The sequence below is a fragment of the Pseudonaja textilis genome, chromosome 2, assembly GCF_049901715.1.
Source record: "Pseudonaja textilis isolate UNSWEBS1 chromosome 2, rPseTex1.2, whole genome shotgun sequence".
Taxonomy (NCBI): domain Eukaryota; kingdom Metazoa; phylum Chordata; class Lepidosauria; order Squamata; family Elapidae; genus Pseudonaja; species Pseudonaja textilis.
In genome coordinates, this window is record NC_141991.1 from 97,833,345 (window position 1) to 97,851,978 (window position 18,634).

The following is an 18,634-nucleotide window of genomic DNA, read 5'->3' on the forward strand; positions in this document are numbered from 1 at the left end:
TTGGAAAGAAACAGCAGCAACACCTAACATTACAAAACAATTTAATGACATGATTTGCCTTGGTTAATCAAATTGTGAAAAGTTGCATGTAGTTATCTCATTGAACTGCCTCAACCTAGTAATTACTTAAGAGTTTGCCTGTGTTTTCCCTGGTAATCTTAAGGATCAGAAGATAATGGGTTTTTTTTTAAGTAAACACAGTAGGATTTTTCAGGTTACAGAATTAAATGGCATACAGTATATGGTGCCTACGTTTATGTTGCGCAGGGATAAAATATATTAGATCTCTGCAGGATTGGACTCAAGAATGTGATATTGGGAAAAGATAATGTTGTTTTAAGGCGTCATCCTATAGTCATGCTCCCATGTTCTCTCAAGCTTATTTGGAGCTTGAATCCAAACTGCTGAGAGCCTTAAGTATACCTAATGGTGGTTTATTTGTTCACTAAGATAGACAAGGGCAGATTATAGCATTTGTGGAAATTATTCTTCTGGAATTTTATTCTCGAAATGTATTTATTGATTAATAGGGCTTTCGAAATGTTAGTTTTCTATCCCAGTGTAGGGTGTATATATATATATATATATATATAAAAATATATATTTATATATAAAACTGCAGTGAATTAAAGGCTCTTCTTTGATTTCATATTCTATCATGATGGTTCTCCCCCTCATCCTTGTCCCCTAATGGTGTTTGCCGGGTGTTGCTTTGCAGAGTTTCCTTTGCAACATTACTACTCAGCTGGGAAACCTCTTCAGTTCACCGCCAATTCTGAGCAGCCAAATGGATTCGAAGAAGCATTTGGGGGTATGTTTTCAGTTTGGTTCTTGGCTTAGAGTTAAAGGCAACTTGGGAAAATATTTAAGAAGACAAGCTGACAGGAGATGCCTTGAAGGCGGCTCTCTGCCCTGCTTACCCTGCATCCATCACCTATTAAGACCGAAAGCAATTCATATCCTTGGCATTTTTCACATTGCACATGATTGCACAACGTCCCGATCTAAAAGGATAGCCAGTGATCACACGCTAGTCAAATAACAATGGTTCCTTTATGCGTATGTGTTTGTGTGTATGTTTCTTTCCGCTCTCCAATAAATGAACTGTCAATCTAGATATGCTGTAAAAAAATTTAAAAAGCAGCAATCGGGTTCTCATCTTTTATGCACTCTGCAAGCGTTTAATTTCTCCCACAGCCGAGAGGCTCCTGTTTCCCACTGGTCCACTGCTGCAGCAGAGCCCGCCTTAGCCTTCTTCATTTGCATCCCTGCCTTCCGACCACTTTTCTCTCTGAAGGCTCCCTGAGCCTTCCCCATCCCTTCCCCATCACTTAACACGAACAAGGATTGCTCAATGCTGGCAGATCAACTTAGTTTAGAGACTGTTTAAGACTAGTCCCAGCTGTGCGCTTCATGTGGAAGATGGACAGGGAGAGGGAGCGAGAGAGAAAGAAAAATGGTGGCTGCATCAAATAGATGGGTAGCGGAGAAAACTTTTATTCTGGAACCACAGAAGGCTCCGTGCAAATCTAGTAGTAAGTAAGAAATTAGCAAATAGGTAAATCCGTGACACTAGCAGTTAACTCCGAGAAAGATAATTCTGCCTCCCAAAAGAATGGAGAGTAGAATAATACTCTTCCATGAATTCCTTTAAAAAGTAAACAACAACTAAAACTATTGCAATTCCAGTCGCATGTACTATTTTATATGACTTCTAAAAAGCAAGGGGAAAATAATAACAGGCAAAAAACAATTCAAGTGAGTATCCGCACTATATAGAAACATGTACTCTATAACAGCATTACCATCCTTTTTATTGACAGACTCCTGGCTGGGCTGTGTTATAGATCCTTTTGCTTGTGAATTTCTAAATAGATCCCAGCCAGTTGTTAATGAGGAAGGAAACAGTTTTCATATCACCCATTTCATAAAGAAAATGCCCATTTCATAAACAATGCAGGGGGATGAACCTCACTGCGCTGTTTTTATGGTGATCGTTAATGTAGTGCAAGAGGATACAAATCAGTATTCACAGCCACATGATCAAAATTTGGGCACTTAACAACTGGCCTGCATGGGTGACAATTGCACTCTTCTTGGGTCACGTGATCACCATTTGTAACCTTCCTAGCCATTTTCTAGCAAGTATAACGGTGGGATTCCCAAAAAATTTTTTTTACTACCGGTTCTGTGGGTGTGGCGTGGTGGGCGTGGCAGGGGAAGGATACTGTAAAATCTCCAGTCAGAGGCGGTATTTGCCGGTTCTCCAGACTACTCAAAATTCCCGCTACTGGTTCTCCAGAACTGGTCAGAACCTGCTGAATGCCACCTTTATCTTGAATAGTTGTGCTTTGAATAAAGAATTAATGTGCAGAATATCTCCCTTCAATCTCAATTAATCCAGAGTGGTTTTCTGAGAAAGTTGGAAAAGCTGAATAATTTTACAATTAAAAAAAAAGTTTGAAAGTCAATTTGAAGGACACATCAACTTTGTTTAGGGTCCCCCCAACCCCTCTTGGCTTTGTCACTCAAGTACTTTCTAGCAGTTTTGTGTCCACAACTGGCACCATCACATCCAATGTGGTCATTAGCTCTACTTGCTGGAAACAGTGGGTATTCTAATCCCCAAAGAACTATAGGATGAGGAAAGCTGATGCTGTAACACATTAGCTCATACTCTCACATGAGGATGATCAGTCACATGGGATCAAAATGTGGCATTTTGAATATGTGCCATAGGCTCACCCACCAAATGGCTCCAATGAGGCATCAGCCGCTCGTAGTCCCTACAGACCAGGAAAGACTCTCTTTCCATCTCAGCATTTGTCCTTTGGAAGAGTAGAAGGGCACCCCTTCAATAAAGCACTTTCCTTCTTTTCTCTGAAAATTGTACATTCTGGGTAGGACCCAGAAGCATTCATGGACACAAATGCAGTGCTCGATACCAGTCCTCTGCTTTATAGCATGCTAGATTACCTTTTAATTAAAAGAATATTTTAATGCGATAACAATGGAGACATCACCCGGCATATTCGGCTGGCTGCTGGTAAAGAGGCAGATTATTTCTTAGATCTTACATGCTCAGAAATCCCACTGAAATTCTCCATTGCTGTGCTTATCTATGCACGGTGGATTTAACAATGAGCCAGAGTGTGTCTCTTGAGTGCCATTGCTTTTCCCATAAACACAAGTGTCATCATGCTTTAGGAAACACTGGACAAATTGGACAATCTGTTGAACTTGATGGAGGCTGAGAATAAGCAGCAGAGTCACCAGGTGGCCACCGAGGTAATGCAAGTGATGGAAACCTGGCTCAGGATGTTTGCGTTGGCCCTACCCAATGGAAACACCACAATCAGGTCCAAAGCAGGCACAGGTTAGTATACAGAGTTGGGGTGATTTGAGATTTCCCTCATGGCTGGCCTTGCCGAGGAATTCTCTCCATCCACTGCAAAGCAGTGGTGGGATTCAATTTTTTTTACTACCGGTTCTGTGGGTGCGGCTTGGTGGGCGTGGCAGGGGAAGGAGACTGTAAAATCTCCACGCCCACCCCACTCCAGGGGAAAGATACTGTAAAATCCATTCTCTCCCCAAGCCCACTAACCGGCTTTCCAGCTCCATACTCCTGTACAGGGCAACAAAAGAAGACCCAGCCGATCAGCTGGGACTTGGGAGGCAGAGAATAGATGGGGGACAGAGCCAGTCAGAGGTGTAATTCCAAACTACTCAAAATTTCCGCTACTGGTTCTCCAGAACTGGTCAGAACCTGCTGAATACCACCAGTGCTGCAAAGGCATCTCCTTTGAATCTTATCCACCCCTAACGTGATGCCTTCCAGATGAATTTGACTGTGGCTGATTGGGAATTGTGCTGCAGCAGGGATGGGGAACTATGGCTCTTTTATGACTTGTGGATCTCAATTCAGGAATTCTGGGAGTTGAAGTCCACAAGTCATAAAAGAGCCATGATTCCTCACCCCATCCTAAAATATGTTTAAGGAGGATGAGGAGGATACTTTTGAAATATGAAATGAGCTCTCCTTCCCCAGTTTCATTCTGCTTTCTGGTAGTTCCCCCTCCCTTGTTGGATAAATCTGTTGCTTGAATAATTGGAAAATTTGGAGGAAAGTGGTGTTTACTTCAGAGACTGTCCTGCCACTTGTCCTTTTCTGTTCCTTCCTAACCTTGTCATCTTCCTTCCCTTTTGTAACAGAGCTGGCAATGGAAATCAGGACAGCAGGCAACACAAGCCAAGATCTAGCGCAACTGTGGCTGAACGAAACACAGATGGATGTAAGCTGGGAAGCAGCAAGCAAGAAGGGAGAAGGTAAAAAGCTGCAGCATCACAATGAAGTGCGTGGGTGATGACGTGAGAAGAACAGAATATGCCTGTTAACAGCCTGCAAAAGCTGAAGGGAAGGCAACAGAAGGGAAAAGTTCTTCTTGGGGTCAAAGCTTCTGGGCCAGTCTTTAGGCACAGGAGTTCTCTTCTCTGTGGGGAGCCACATTGTCTTAGGAGTAATTAGCTGAGAAACGTATGCCCTTGGAGGGTGGAACTTGCTCTTTCAGCAGGCTACTCCAGAAGACTTCTTGTTGGAGATATAGGTCATTGAAGAGGGTTTCCTTTCTTACCCAGGCCTTCCTTCTACTTGCCTTCTTTTTCTTTATAGACCTGGGAACTCATCCCTCTTCTGCTCCACCCAGCATAGGCAGACAAATAGGTTTCTTTGGGCCAGGTTAGGTTTCTTTCTGGAGAACCGGTAGCGGAAATTTTGAGTAGTTCAGAGAACCGGCAAATACCACCTTTGACTGGAGATTTTACAGTATCCTTCTCCCTGCCACGCCCACCACGCCCACAGAACCGTTAGTAAAATAATTGAATCCTACCACTGGAATGGGCAGAGAAATAGGATTAAAAAACCAACGTGGGCCAGCAGAAGAGAAATCTTGGGAGCATTTCCTTTGAAGGGAAGTACTAGAAAACAACTGATTGTGAAGACATGTTATTGTTTTATTTTTAAAAATGGCAAGGAGGAAGGTTGTTAATTTTTTTTTTCTTACTCTGTTAGAGGGTTTCTCAAAGGAGTTTAATTAGGAAAATGTTCAGGACACAATGTTGGATTTAATGTATGGAATTCCTTACCACTATTAGTGGAGACCTTGTGTAGTTTTTAAAAATCACAATATTTGACAGAATGAAAATAGAGCATTCAATTTCTGAAGTATTTCTAAATAATGTTGTGGGTTAGAGGATTTAAGGGAAAGATTGTCTCTGCTTGTGTTTCCCAGAATCATCTGTGTATTCATTTTTATCAACAGAATACTAAATTGAATGAGCTTTCAGTCTGATGAAAGACAATTCTTATACTTTGAAGAAATGATAGGCAGTTTTTGTGTTGATAAGTTTCTTAAAACTAAATGATACATGACCACAATAAATTTTTAATATACATTTTTATTGAACACAGGGAAAATATATACACAGAAGGAAAAGGCACAAAGGAATAGAGTCAGGTGAATAAACAAGGGATATATTGTTTAATATCATTTATAATTTATATTATATAAATTATAATTTGCGATTATTCCAATAAGCAATTGAATATATATTAATATATTTTTTAAATTCCTAAAAATGCCAGTTAAACTCTATACAGAATACAAATATCTAATTATGAACTGGGAATTGTACAATGAGACTATGGAGAGAGAGGAGTATTAAAAAAAATTCTATATGAGACTCTTTCCAAGATTGTCCAATTCCCTGCTGGGCTAGTTCTCCGCTTGCAAAGATTATTTTCCCACATGGACCTGAATTTGCAGATACTATTTCTCTCCATTGCTACTTTAAACAGAGAGAATTCACTCACTGCATTCTCCTGCTTATGTAGACCAGCATTGGATTGTCTCATCCCAGTAACTTCCGCATCCTCACATTTGAATGACTCTTCCCTTTTCAGGCCCCAGTGTTGTTGGCCTCCTGTCTTACCAGAATCTAGGGAGCATCCTGTTGAGTGCAGATATTGAAGGAAATGACTGGAAACAAGTAGGAAAATCCAAACAATTTATGAAAGAGACCAGCAAGTCCAACTATAAAGTGTTGTCCAAGGTGGTCTCTGCTTTTGTAGGCCATAATGAAACCGCTGCCCTGAGCAGTCCCGTCACATTCTCCTTTAACCATCCAAAACCAGTGAGTATCCATTTCTCCTTCATCTTCTCTTGGTCTACAGAATGGCAATAATATATATGCAGAGTTCAAATGTGTATGCACTGGACAATGTTGGCTCATTTCATCCTGTCTCCATATTCCTGTATTTCCTTTCTAGGAATCAAAGCCTGATGCAAAGGTGATTTGTGCTTTCTGGAAGCCAACCGACAGAGGTGGACATTGGTCTCAAAAAGGGTGCGAACGTCTGAACACCAGTACTGCCAACAGGACATATTGCCGCTGCAACCACATGACCAGCTTTGCAGTCCTCATGGCCTTCTATGATGTGGAGGCAAGTCCCAACAAGAAAATACTGTAGACAAGTTAGGAATGGGTTTAAGTCAGGGAAGAGAAGCGAAAGAAATGGGTGTAGGGTTGATTTGTTATTCATAATTGGAGTTCCTTGTCAGAGAAGAAATATGCATTTCTGGTACAAGTGCTAGTACTCATATCTTTTACCTATGAAATTGCACCATCTTTTAAGATGCTGTGTTAGAGATGGAAAAATTATATATTAGGTATCCAAGTTATTTGAACTAATTACAGTATAAAATTGCTTATTAGAAACAGAGGAAAGCAACTTAAGGCAATAGCAGAGTTTTGTTTTGTTCTTAAACAGAAGAGAGCAGGCCTCTCAGGCTATTCAGTTTCTGTGGCATCCCCATCACCATGGCCTACTTACCACTCTGGTTTTCATATTGTGAACCATTCCAGAGTCAACCTGGAGTTGGGTGGCATCTAAGTCGAAATAAATACAATTTTGCACTTCTGCCCATTCCTCCACTCCCACCATCATCTTGTCTCTCCTTGGCTGACCAGTTTGCTCACTCATTTGGAGTGTAGCCCTCCAATAGAAGAACATCCAAGCGCACGAGGCTCAGACAAAATATGTCATGAGATAAAGTCAAAGCAAGCCCAAGATGGCAAGAAAAAAGAGATTTTTTTTGCAGGTGGCCAACTTGGTTGGCTTGTGGAAAGACTGGCCTGTTCTCCCTCCAGCAGAGTATTGGGGAAATGGTGCCTTCAGGTCCTTCACTGCCCATGGAACTTCAAAAATAGTAGTAAGACTGTGGGAGCAGTGAAGATGACAGACTCCTAAAGTGAAAGCATTGAGACAGAATTAGAACCAAGATTTTGATCAGATTATTGAAATTTACTACTTTAAGGAGAGTCAGGTTCCTGGTATTTAAGAAGGTAGCATGATCAAAGGAGGCTGTCCAGAAAGCAAAAACAAAAAACATTTCAGCCAGAGATTGGGGCTGGTTAACTCCTTTTCAGTCTGATTTTTGAGCCCTTCTTACAATAAGAAGGGCTGAAGCATCAAAGAATTGTCACTAGATATTGGCAATTTAAGTTTAAGTCATTAGTTTTTTTATTACCTGAAGCTTCTGTGAGGTTCTTTCAAGTTGACAAGACCCGACTTCTACTACATTAATTGCCTTCATTAATTGCCTATACTGGTTTTTACTCCAGGATTGGGGCCTGTCTGTCATCACAAAGGTTGGGCTGGTTGTGTCTCTGATCTGCCTATTCTTCTCCATCCTCACCTTCCTGTTCTGCCATGCCATCCAAGGTATCCGCACCACCATCCACCTCCACCTTTGCCTGTCCCTCTTTGCTGCCCATGTCATCTTCTTGGGCACTGGGATATCTAGCAATACAGTAAGTAATTGCTAAGGATTTTGATTGCACACTTGGGGGAGGCTTTCTGAGGAAAACAGCTGAAAGAAATAAGTGGAAAATCCTCCACTTAATGGAGAAGACTGGGTGTGGCCAATCCCTTATAATGTGCATTTAAAAAAGGAATCCATACCTCCCACTTTTAAAATATCATTAAAATGCACCTCCCTCTCCTTTAATAGAGAATTTGGGAGAGATTGGATTTCTAGCCAAGCTGATAGTGGGGTGTTCCTCCTTCCCACTATCCAAATTAAATGTCATTGACTTGCCTAGGGGAAAGTTGCCTAAATATGGTTTGACAGCTCCTTCTATGGTCAATAAGTCCAGTCCAGTTCCTAATATTATAAAGGTCTGTACTTGTTCCTTCAAGATAAAAGTATCTAACAAACCAGTGAGGATGCCAAGAGGCACAAGTATTAAGGAGTGCTGTTGGACCTTAAACAAGTAGGAAGAGTGCATCACATTGCTATTTGAAGAGAATTTTCCTGAATATGAATGATGTCCTCCTCTAGGAAGAAGGATGTGGACTGGATTTTGAAACTGCTGCCAGAATTGTTTAGTCTAATTTTTGTTTCCCTTTTTAGAAGGCATGCGCTGTAGTTGCTGGATTGCTCCATTATTCCTTCCTCTGCGTCTTCTGCTGGATGCTACTTGAGGGTGTGCAGCTCTACTTGATGGTAGTTCAGGTCTTCAACACACATAGCCTTAAACACTGGCACACCTTTCTTGTGGGATATGGAACCCCAGCTGTCTTGGTGGGCATCTCTGCTGCCATCAACAGCAAAGGATACAGCAGCAGAAAGTGAGTCCTGAATTTGGGTCCCCAACCACCACCCCTCCCCCAGTCATGAGCTAGAGAGTACCTGGGCATTGTGTACAGGTGACAGGATCTTGAATATGAATGTGTCACTAGGTCCTCTGGTGCATGTCATATTGGAATTGCTTGTGAAGTAAAGCGGTTGAGCAGGCAAGTAGAGGAACCTACCCTGGCCAGCCTAAATCCCCTATGACCTCCTCACTTCTACACATTCCTGCATAAGTTGTAGTGAGCTTTCTTAGGAAAATGAATTGCTAAAGGGGCAGAGGAGCAGATCTAAGTGAATGGTCAAAAAAAGAACGATATAGGTCGTTACCTACAAAACAAGTCACCCTCTGCCTTTCTACACAGCTGCTGGCTTTCCAGGGAAAGTGGGTTCTTGTGGAGCTTCCTGGGACCTGTCTCCTTCATCATCGTGGTAATGCTGAATGTGTACTCAAGTCTTCTTTCTTCCTTCTAATCTCTGCCTTGGGAATCGCTTAAAATATTAATCTTTGAACATTATCCCAGCTTGTCTATTGTAACTTTTTTAAAGGCACCATTTATTTGTATTTAACTTTGGATGCAGTGGTCTTGTTCCTGCTCTATGTCCCTTGATCCATCTGTTAGGGACAACTTTGGCCTCTCCTATAGAAAAGCATTCACCCCATTTCTTATATACATTATCTAATGTCAAATTAAAACGCTCACCCCCCCCCCCAAAAAAAAATATCTGATATAAATAAACTGACGAAACTGAAATGACTCCTGGTGACTATACAGCTTGGATTTAATTTGTCAAAGCAGAATTCTCTAATTCTAATACTGTCCAGCTTTCAAAAGCTTAATACTCGTATCTTTAAGCTTCCATTAAGGAAGCTAGGAAAGCTGTGATATTTACGCTAGTGCTCATCTCAAAGCCTGATTATCCTTATCCAATCTTTTCCACACAGGTCAATGCTGTTGTCTTTCTTATTACTGTCTGGAGGCTTTCTGAGAAGTTTGCCGACATTAACCCTGATTTGACTAAATTGAAAAAGCAGAGGTAAGTAGCCAAGAAAAAGCGATCATCTGTGTCTTAAAAGATCAGGAATTAATAACTGGTGAGATTATAATAATCCCTTGAATAATAAATGATTTATTTAATAAAATGATTTTCAAAAGCTCCATCTAATATAATCCTAGTGGAGAATTAGGGCATAGGCTGTTACCTAGCCCTGTTTGGTGTAGTAGACGTCCTCCACATTCCGTTTCAAGGCTAGCCCTCATTACATAAGGTTAAGGACCATAGCAACAGGTGTTAAGTTGTGTCCCAAATCTCTTTTCCTACAGGATGTTCACAATCACAGCCATTGCACAGCTCTGTATTCTAGGCATTACTTGGATCTTTGGCTTGTTTCAGTTCAGCAATCAAACTCTCGTCCTGTCTTACCTCTTCACCATCTTTAACAGCCTACAGGGTCTCTTCATCTTCCTCCTGCACTGCGTACTCAAAAAACAGGTACCTGTATTTGTAGAAAGGCCAATATGTTGGGAACCAACTCAGAGACTGAAGTCTTCCGGGCATTTATTTGGGAGTAAAGAACATTGAATATGATAGGATATACTTCTCAGCAGACAAGTATAGCATTGCACTGTAAGTTGGGCATATAATGTTGGGTGTTTGTAAAAAAAAAAAAAAAAGACTCAAAAAAGACAAGCATCAAGGTGTGGATGTGTGCAAAGCAGTGAAAAGATACAGGTACAAAGACCAGAATTTCCTAAAGTTATTGTTTGTGTCTAGGTGCGTGACGACTACTACCGCTGGTTGTGCCAGGGCAGACGTGGCAAGACCAAGAGTTCTGACAAGTACTCAGAGTTCAGTTCCACATCCGGTTCCAACACGTTAAGGGTAAGAGCTGAGGAAAGGTTTCATCCTCCAGATTCCCCCTCTGAGTGTGGAGCTGCCCTGCAATACTGTTTTGATTTCGAGCCTGGCCTTAATGTTCCTCCACTTGGTCCTTTTAAAAACAATCAAGCATCAGACTAAATCTGAATCGAGACCTGGAACCTGTCATCCTGCTTTTAGAAGCCATGCAAATCAATCACCCATAATGACTGCTTCTTCTAACGAGGTGCAAGTGGGTGTATTTGATATCTCTCCGGTCGTTTTATATGAATATTTGAGAATATATGTGAATTGAGGGAAAAACATTTGACATAAAGATTAATCTGACCAGAAACCTTGGTCAAGAAAATAGGAAACAACGCTAAGATCCAGGAAAAGGGAAATTCAGATGACCTGGTGTGAACACGGAATAAAACTGACCAATTGCACAATATAAGTAGGAAGAGAGAGAGAGAATGATCCCCGAACATTACTATATCTCAGTAGTTTCTGTAGATTACCAACAGGTTAGTTATTTAGGGCTTCTAAATCAAGCAGAATCCAGATCACTTAACCAAGGATTATTAAAAGCCATATGCCTCACATTTAAGTTGAAGTGATTGACTGTAGTTTGAACTAAAACTTGACTGTAGTGCTACAGACTTCATATTATTTGCTTTAAAGTTATAGATAAAGGTTACATTGTCCTATAAATAAGTTAATTGACAGGAAAATGTCCTTCCTTAAAACAGAAGGACTTACAAATCTATTGAAATTCTTGTCTGTTATCAAGAGTTAATGAAATATTTACTCTAGTGGAGGCAAACAATTACTAGATAATTCTAAAGGCTGTCTTTCTTGTCTTCCACAGTCTCCCAAAACTTTGAAAGAATCTGGAATGTAACAAGAGTTTTCAGAAATAACGAATTCCAAGTGTGCTGCTTTGCATATAAACATTTCCAGGGAAAAGATGGACTGAAAACAGAACTGTTACCTGCTGATAACAGACCTACTGCAATAAGGAGACTGAAATTGCCAGAAACCCATGCAGGGAGCCATCTAGCAAGCTCCGGAACTGGGCCCACCTTAATCTTATATTGGTACAGGACTTCATCAGACGTTCCCTTTTCTTTCATGCTAAGGCTCTTCTCTTTTAAAGAGAGGATCGTTTCTTTTTAAAAGGTACTCCTACATGTAACACTTCCATAAAAGGTCCTTACCGTGGACACTGGTTAGCCTTTTGCCTGGCTATTTATGCATCAAAATTTTGAAGCGAATTTTGCATAACAGGCATGATCTTTTTCATCCAGTCTATGGATTGATCTGATGGCACTTCCCCTAATGTTTATTAAGTTGTTTTCAAGTATAAACATATGATTATCTGCAGTACTCATTAAGAGAGATAGAAACAAGAGTGGTAAATATGCTATATCAAAGAGTGTTCAAGGAGTTAGGCAAAACAGGAAGGATGCTGTAATTTAGGACCGGACAAAGAACTTCACATTATTTTGCTTTGTGGTTATATTTGTCTAAAAGATGATATAAATTTTGAATTCTGCCCATAAAGCCAGGTCTAGAAGCTATTTGAATAGTCTTGCACATAAAAAATGTATCTAAATGTAGAAACATAGCATGGTGTAGGCAAAATACAGACCTTTCAGAGTGGCCTTTTTTAAAAGGCCTTTTATTTATTTTTCATAGAAAACTAAGCTTTCATTTGTAACCTTGCACACTGAGCCAGGTTTATTTAGATATAAGTAACCCTGTGTTATAAATCTGTTTAAATTATAGTTTGCTTCCATTGCCTAAAGATTTTATAGTTCTGCTTCTTGGTGCATTAAATGTCTGCCATGCTCAAAATTCAGATTCAGCTCAAAAGGCAGATCTAAATAATCTAGCATCTCATGGGCTGCTTCATATCTGACACGTTTGAGTAGAAGCACAGAAATAGAGAAAGAGTTTTCATTTGATGTTGTTTTACTGCTGTTCCCTGGAGTTCTGCATGCGGTAACAAGACACAATGACAAAAATGGGTACAGGGTATACAGCAATCTCAGCTACAAGCATGCAGGTAATGCTGTTTATTCAGACAAGTAGCAACTTGAGCCAGTGAAAAGGAAAAAGTTTTGGTGGGTTTTTTTTTTATTACCTCGATGAAACACCTCCAGGGATCAGCAGAGCTTTGGTTAGATTAGAATGTTAAAAGCAATATCTCAAGAAGCGGGGATGGAAAAACTCTTCCATATTCTTATAAGAAAACAACACAAATACAAAATCTTCAGGAGTGAAGGATGACTCAGTTTTCCTTTTTTTTTTCCTATGAAGTTAATGATTTTTTTCTACAGTGGCCATTCCCAGAACATATTGAAGAACTTCCTGTTAAGGCCAACTAGGCTTGAATTGTTTTCAGTATTCTTAACTTTTTTTGTAAAGTGTTTGGTATTTTTTTTTACTTGTATCTCAAATTCCAGGTGTTGTCTTATTTGCATGTAAATAGCAAAACACCAGAGTTCACAGCTGATATTTTTCTACTGAATTTTGCTGTTAAAATTATTCACAAGTTGGACCTAGTCTTTGCATGCACCTTTTTATAGTATTGGAATGTGTAAATTTGTACCTGAAGGAAAAAATGGAATGGATTCATTTTACTGATGCTTCTACTATGGTCTCTCAGTTTCAGTAACTGCCCTGTCTTGAAATATATTCACTCTAAGAGTGCCTTTAAAGATGTTCATTTAAAAAAAAAAAATCCCATTTGTCCAATTACCTACCTACTTTCTTAAAGCATTTTCCCTCAATCTATGCCAACGTCATCCAGGGGTGGGATTTTACCAGTTCAGACCGGTTTGGTAGAACCGGTTGTTATGATTCTGTGCAGTTTGGAGAACCGGCAAATCGTGCCCCTGGCTGGCCTCACCCCTCTCTGCCTGTTCCTCCCCTCCCTTCCCAGTCGGTCCTTATTGCACATGCGCAACATCGCATGTGTGCACATCGCTGACTGCATTCTCACCCGCCCACCCAGTCACTCCTTTCAGTATTGCTTTTTATCCCTTCTCCCGATGATCAGCTGTTCTGACGATCAGCTATGCCGGGATTCCCCCCCCCCCCGCTGTCTTATTGCTTCACCCAGACGACTTCCCTGAGGCCCAGGAGGCAAAAGGGGGCACACGGGGGTGTGTGCTGCGCAGCCTTCCCACACTCTACACTCTCCCCACACTCTCCCCACAGCCCCCCTCCTGGGGGGCTGTTTTTGTTCCGAGGAGGCTTCCCTGAGGCCCAGGAGGGAAAAAAAATGAAGTACCGCGGGGGGGAGGGGTTGCTGAAAAAAAAAAACCCATACCCACCCAGTCACATGGCCACGCCCCCCCAGCCAGGCCTACAGAACCAGTAGTAAAAATATTTGCAGCCCACCCCAATGTCTTTTATATCAAAATTGAAGAGCCCTCTCTCAAAAGAGGGGGAGGGATACATCTCCACCCTAAACACAGTCCTTTCAACAGTTCCAAGAAGGCTCCACACCCATTTGCGTCACTCAGGTGACCCTGATAACACAGATAAACCTCCAAGTGGCCTCAGTAACTCTCTAAAAGAATGCAAATGACTAGCTGTCTGCAAGGAATATAAATCCTTCCATTCCCCACCATCCAGTCAGAGCTGAAGAAGCTTCTTGGATGAGAAGCGAAACGTCTTCAAAGAAAAACCAGAAAGTCCAGTTGCCTCTTGAAAAAGTACCTTTGGGACAACCATGACCTGGATGACTCAGAATCTCTGAATCACACAAGTACAATGACTGCAGCAATCCAAAAATACTAGAAAAAAGAAATAGACCACCTATCCCAGGGGTCACCAACCTTTTGGACCTCAGGGACCACCAAACTCATAATTTTAGATCCCAGGGACCACTATCTGGTTCTGTGGGTGTGGCCTAATTTGTGGGTGTGGCTTGGGGGTTATGTGACTGGCTGGGCTGGCTTGTATGTAAATATTATAAATATTTATATAAATATTGAATTTTTTATTAAAAAAAAGATCAACTTTTACCCAAAATCAGGCAAAGCAGGCAGGCAGATTGAGTTGCTCACAGAATCACAGATTCATTCAGAAACCTATCTGCCATTGGCTAGCTCTGTCACATAAAATTTGCTTGTAAGCAACTTCATAAAATTAACTCACAACACACCATGCATGTAAATATTGTTTTTTTTTTTATTTAAAAAAAGAGCAATTTTTACCCAAAATCAGGCAAAGCAGGCAGGCAGATTGAGTTGCTCACAGAATCACAGATTCAATCAGAAATCTATCTGCCATCGTCTAGCTCTCAAATTTGCTTGCCGTGAGTCTGCACTGAATTTGCTTGCAAGCAAACCTTCAGTCCTAAGGGAGGTTGGGCTGTGCTTAGCTAGAAAGCAAGAAATCCAACCATTTCCTGCTTCCTAGCTAATCTAAATCTCCTGGCAGAGCAGAACAGATGATGGTCGGAAAAAGGAAAAATAGCAACGTAACAGGCAAGATTGCCGGGTAAGGAGTGAGTGGGCGGGGAGGGTTCCCGCGAGCCATGTGGGCTGAGCAGCCTTGTGTTTCTGCGCAGCCTGGATTAATTGCTTTGAGGGGGGTGCTCTGGGGGTGAGATTTCTCTGTGGCCCACCAAAATTTTCTCACAGCCCACCAGTGGGCCACGGCCCTTCCAACAACTCTTCCAACAAAATAGATATCCATACAATTTTATCAAATGTGCCTGGCAACTCAATCCAGTGCAGCACAATCTACATAAGCTATGAAAAGGATAATGCTGCCTTACATCAGAAACATCTCAGAAACAATCAACTATTACAAGCCTTGGCATTAATGTAGCACGCAAACCTACTAAAGCTGTCCAAAACATAAGTAAACCAAAAGACCCAGGAGCCCAAGAAGAAGAAAACAGAGAAGTCATCGATATCATACAATTCAAGTACTGTAACAACCATTATGCCTGTCCTCTTGCCTGTCCATCCTACCGTTATGTAGGATGGACAGGCAGAGAAGACTAGAACACATCCATGAACAGCAATTAGCAGTCAGAACAGAAAATTCCTTACTGTCACAACACATAAACAGATTTAACAATAGTTTAAGTAAGACATGAACATTCTGGACCAAGCTAAATCCAAAAATGCTAGGCAAATCAGCCATTAACAGACACAGGGGAAAAAACATATTTATATACCATTCAAGAGACAATTAAAAAAAGCTAAGAAGGAAATGAAAAGATCAGGAAGCATTCTTTCCAACAGCTGACACCCAGATAAGCAGGGATCAACACCAGGCAAACATGCAGAAAATCATACCCTAATCAAGGGAATACCAACCCTCACCAAAACTGACAGTGCAAGCTACTGCATAGGCAGTCCCCAAGTATGCTGCCTATTACTAAAAACAGCAGACAGCATAGTTCTTCCTCATTCTGATGAAGCAATGAAACCATGTGTTCCTGGTATATAGTGGTTTTCATGTTTTCAATAGTTCCTGAAAATATTGCCTAGTTTTAGTGCTCTTGGTTTGACAAAGGACAATACACTCATGTCATTTTAAGTAATAGGCAGTCCATTTGTAAACATGAGTTCCGACTTAAATACAAATTCAAGTTAAAGACAGTGAACAGAACTTGTTCTTAATCTGGGGGTGCTTATATATAAACAGGGAGCAAATCACATATTCACTCTGATGACGTTAAACTGGTAATGAAATGACTGCAAACAAACCACCAAGCTCAGACAGTACCAAGGATTTCATAACACATTTTATTAAAAGGCTTAAGCTTTCATGGATGCATGGAGAGACTAAACTGACATAGAATTTAAATTAGGATGAGACGGGTCAGAAGAGAGGGGGAAGACAGGGTGGTTAGGCAGGTGCAAATTATATATGAGACAGATTACAAGCACCATATCAATTAACAACTGTAATACATTAAAATCCTATAGCATTTGTTAGCTAGCCTGAAACTTTTAACTGTATGAGTTGAGCAATCTCACTCGTTTCTTCTTCCTCCCCCTCCCAAAATATGGCTATTTTGAAATCTGTAATGGAGTGTCCTGCCAGGTTCAAATGCTCCAAGATTACTTTGCCATTTCTTTCTAAGTCCTGGTATCAAACTTGCATCCATCAATTCTTTTTGCAAAGTTTGGCCTGTTTGGCCTACATAAAATCCAGAGATAATATCATCTATTACATTATGTGTCTCTGATGTGTATGAAGTTGGTGGGGCCTGATGGTGCTGTTGATGTAAATGTGGGGAGTTGGTTGGGATTATCCACTTCCTTAGCATCATAACCCTGTTATTTCTTGTCATCTACTTCATATTGAATGGTTTTCCATAGTCAAGTATAAACCTGCCACCCAGTGCCTTAAAAAATGCAATATCCAATATGGGCTGCTATTTATTGTGTGAGTGGCTTGAACTGCACATAACCAGTAATGTTGTGTTTTTGTTGTATTTTAATACATCCTCCCTTTTCTGGATATCTTGTCTTCTTAATTTAGGTGGGTTTATAGAATGTCCACTTTAATTCATCACTGCAAGTTGGCCAGAACAAATGCAGTTGTAGTGTAGATCCTATAGGTCAGGGGTCCCCAACCCGATTCCTGGACTGGCACTGGTCCGTGGCATGCCAGAAATTGGACCACACAAACAAATGAAGACCCCTCCGTGGGATGCAGACAGATGCAAAACTATGCCCCCGCTGGTCCATGGAAAAACCTTTCTCCGTGGAACAAGACTCTGGTGCCCAAAAAATTTGGAGGAGGGCCCACTGCTAGATATATTTGATACCATATTCTGGGTGGAAACTGGAAACATGTAGCAGTGATTTGTAGGGTTCCTGAATGCTGTTTTGTGTCTATTGTGCTGTTTTACCATGACATCAAAGTGGACTTTTTTTTTAAAGATGATGGGGTAATTTGATTATTCATTTCCAGAGGTCCAGATGTTTAAATGTCATCAATGAATCTCAAGTAAAAAGAGCAATTGTACTAGGTCAGACATGAAGATGTTTGCAAATTTGGAGCCATGGGCATAATATACTTTCAAATATTGCCGACTGAAAGTATGTTATTGTCAAAGGTGAAGTAGTCAAGTAGTACAAGGGTCCATGATTGGCACCAATCCGTGGCATGCCAGAAACTTGGCCATGCAAACTAGCGAAGCCCTATTCGCAGGATGCAGGCAACACACAAAACCACGCCCCCTCCAGTCCACAGAAAAACCACTCCATGGAAATGGTCCCTGGTGCCCAAAAGGTTGAGCATTGCCGATGTATCAGCATACAGTCACTCTAGTCTAGTCATGATAGTTTGATGTCCAAATTTGTGGAGAATGTTAGTGCACAGTGCCTTGACATCTATGGTTAAAATGATGAAATGTCCAATTGATTTTATCTATCTTAGGAAGTATATGGTGCTTTTTATATACCTGGTATTGCTAGTGGCATAAAATGGCATAAAATCTGAATGAAGAGTCCAAGAAACTTGATATCCTAATTGGTAAGGTATGTCATCTCACTCGCATATAACCTGCATAAACAGTCTTTCTCTCCTGTTTCCCTTCTTATCCCAATTTAAATCCTACATCAATTTAGCCACTTCATGCATCCGCTAAGTGGGCTTTCAACAACATTCTTTAAAAAGGTGCTATCAAACTTCTGCTCTGGAGCTACCACACAACAGTCCTACAACATCGTTTATTATTTTGAAATTGCAAGTTGTGCTATTTTTCAAAAGAAGTAAATAATAAGCAGTTCAGTATTTGGATACTCCATCTAGATTGGATAATGGCAGGCCCAGGTAGACGTAAGTAAACAGAGATCATGAACTAAGATAGAGCTCCTGAATTGGCAGCCTCTCGAGGACTTCCATTCCCATCTTGGTTTATTTAGTAAAAAGTAGCCTCAAGCAAACCTGAAACCAACAAGACTAGACAAAGTATATGTTAGAGAGGAGTCCAACATGCACAAGGTAAATTGATTATCCTGAAAGCACTCCAAGTAGGTCAAGGGAATGAAGGTTGGAGACAGCAGAAAGTGGAAGAAGCAAGCAAGAACGTGTAT

The 18,634-nt window shown here is 40.8% G+C and overlaps 1 protein-coding gene across 4 annotated transcripts in view; it reads left to right on the plus strand.

Annotated features, from left to right (window-relative positions):
- Window positions 1-13,276, plus strand: part of ADGRE5 (adhesion G protein-coupled receptor E5) — a 54,714-nt gene extending 41,438 nt beyond the window's left edge. For all 4 annotated transcript variants that reach the window (XM_087924652.1, XM_026696267.2, XM_087924651.1 and 1 more), the window contains 12 exons: window positions 719-811; window positions 3,208-3,376; window positions 4,213-4,326; window positions 5,960-6,189; window positions 6,326-6,499; window positions 7,681-7,869; window positions 8,472-8,689; window positions 9,056-9,122; window positions 9,637-9,728; window positions 10,016-10,184; window positions 10,467-10,574; window positions 11,422-13,276. In XM_087924652.1, coding sequence (XP_087780778.1) covers window positions 719-811; window positions 3,208-3,376; window positions 4,213-4,326; window positions 5,960-6,189; window positions 6,326-6,499; window positions 7,681-7,869; window positions 8,472-8,689; window positions 9,056-9,122; window positions 9,637-9,728; window positions 10,016-10,184; window positions 10,467-10,574; window positions 11,422-11,454 — 1,656 coding nt within the window. In that variant the 3' untranslated portion in view covers window positions 11,455-13,276. The remainder of the gene's footprint in view (window positions 1-718; window positions 812-3,207; window positions 3,377-4,212; window positions 4,327-5,959; window positions 6,190-6,325; window positions 6,500-7,680; window positions 7,870-8,471; window positions 8,690-9,055; window positions 9,123-9,636; window positions 9,729-10,015; window positions 10,185-10,466; window positions 10,575-11,421) is intronic.
- The last annotated feature ends 5,358 nt before the right edge of the window (window positions 13,277-18,634 follow it).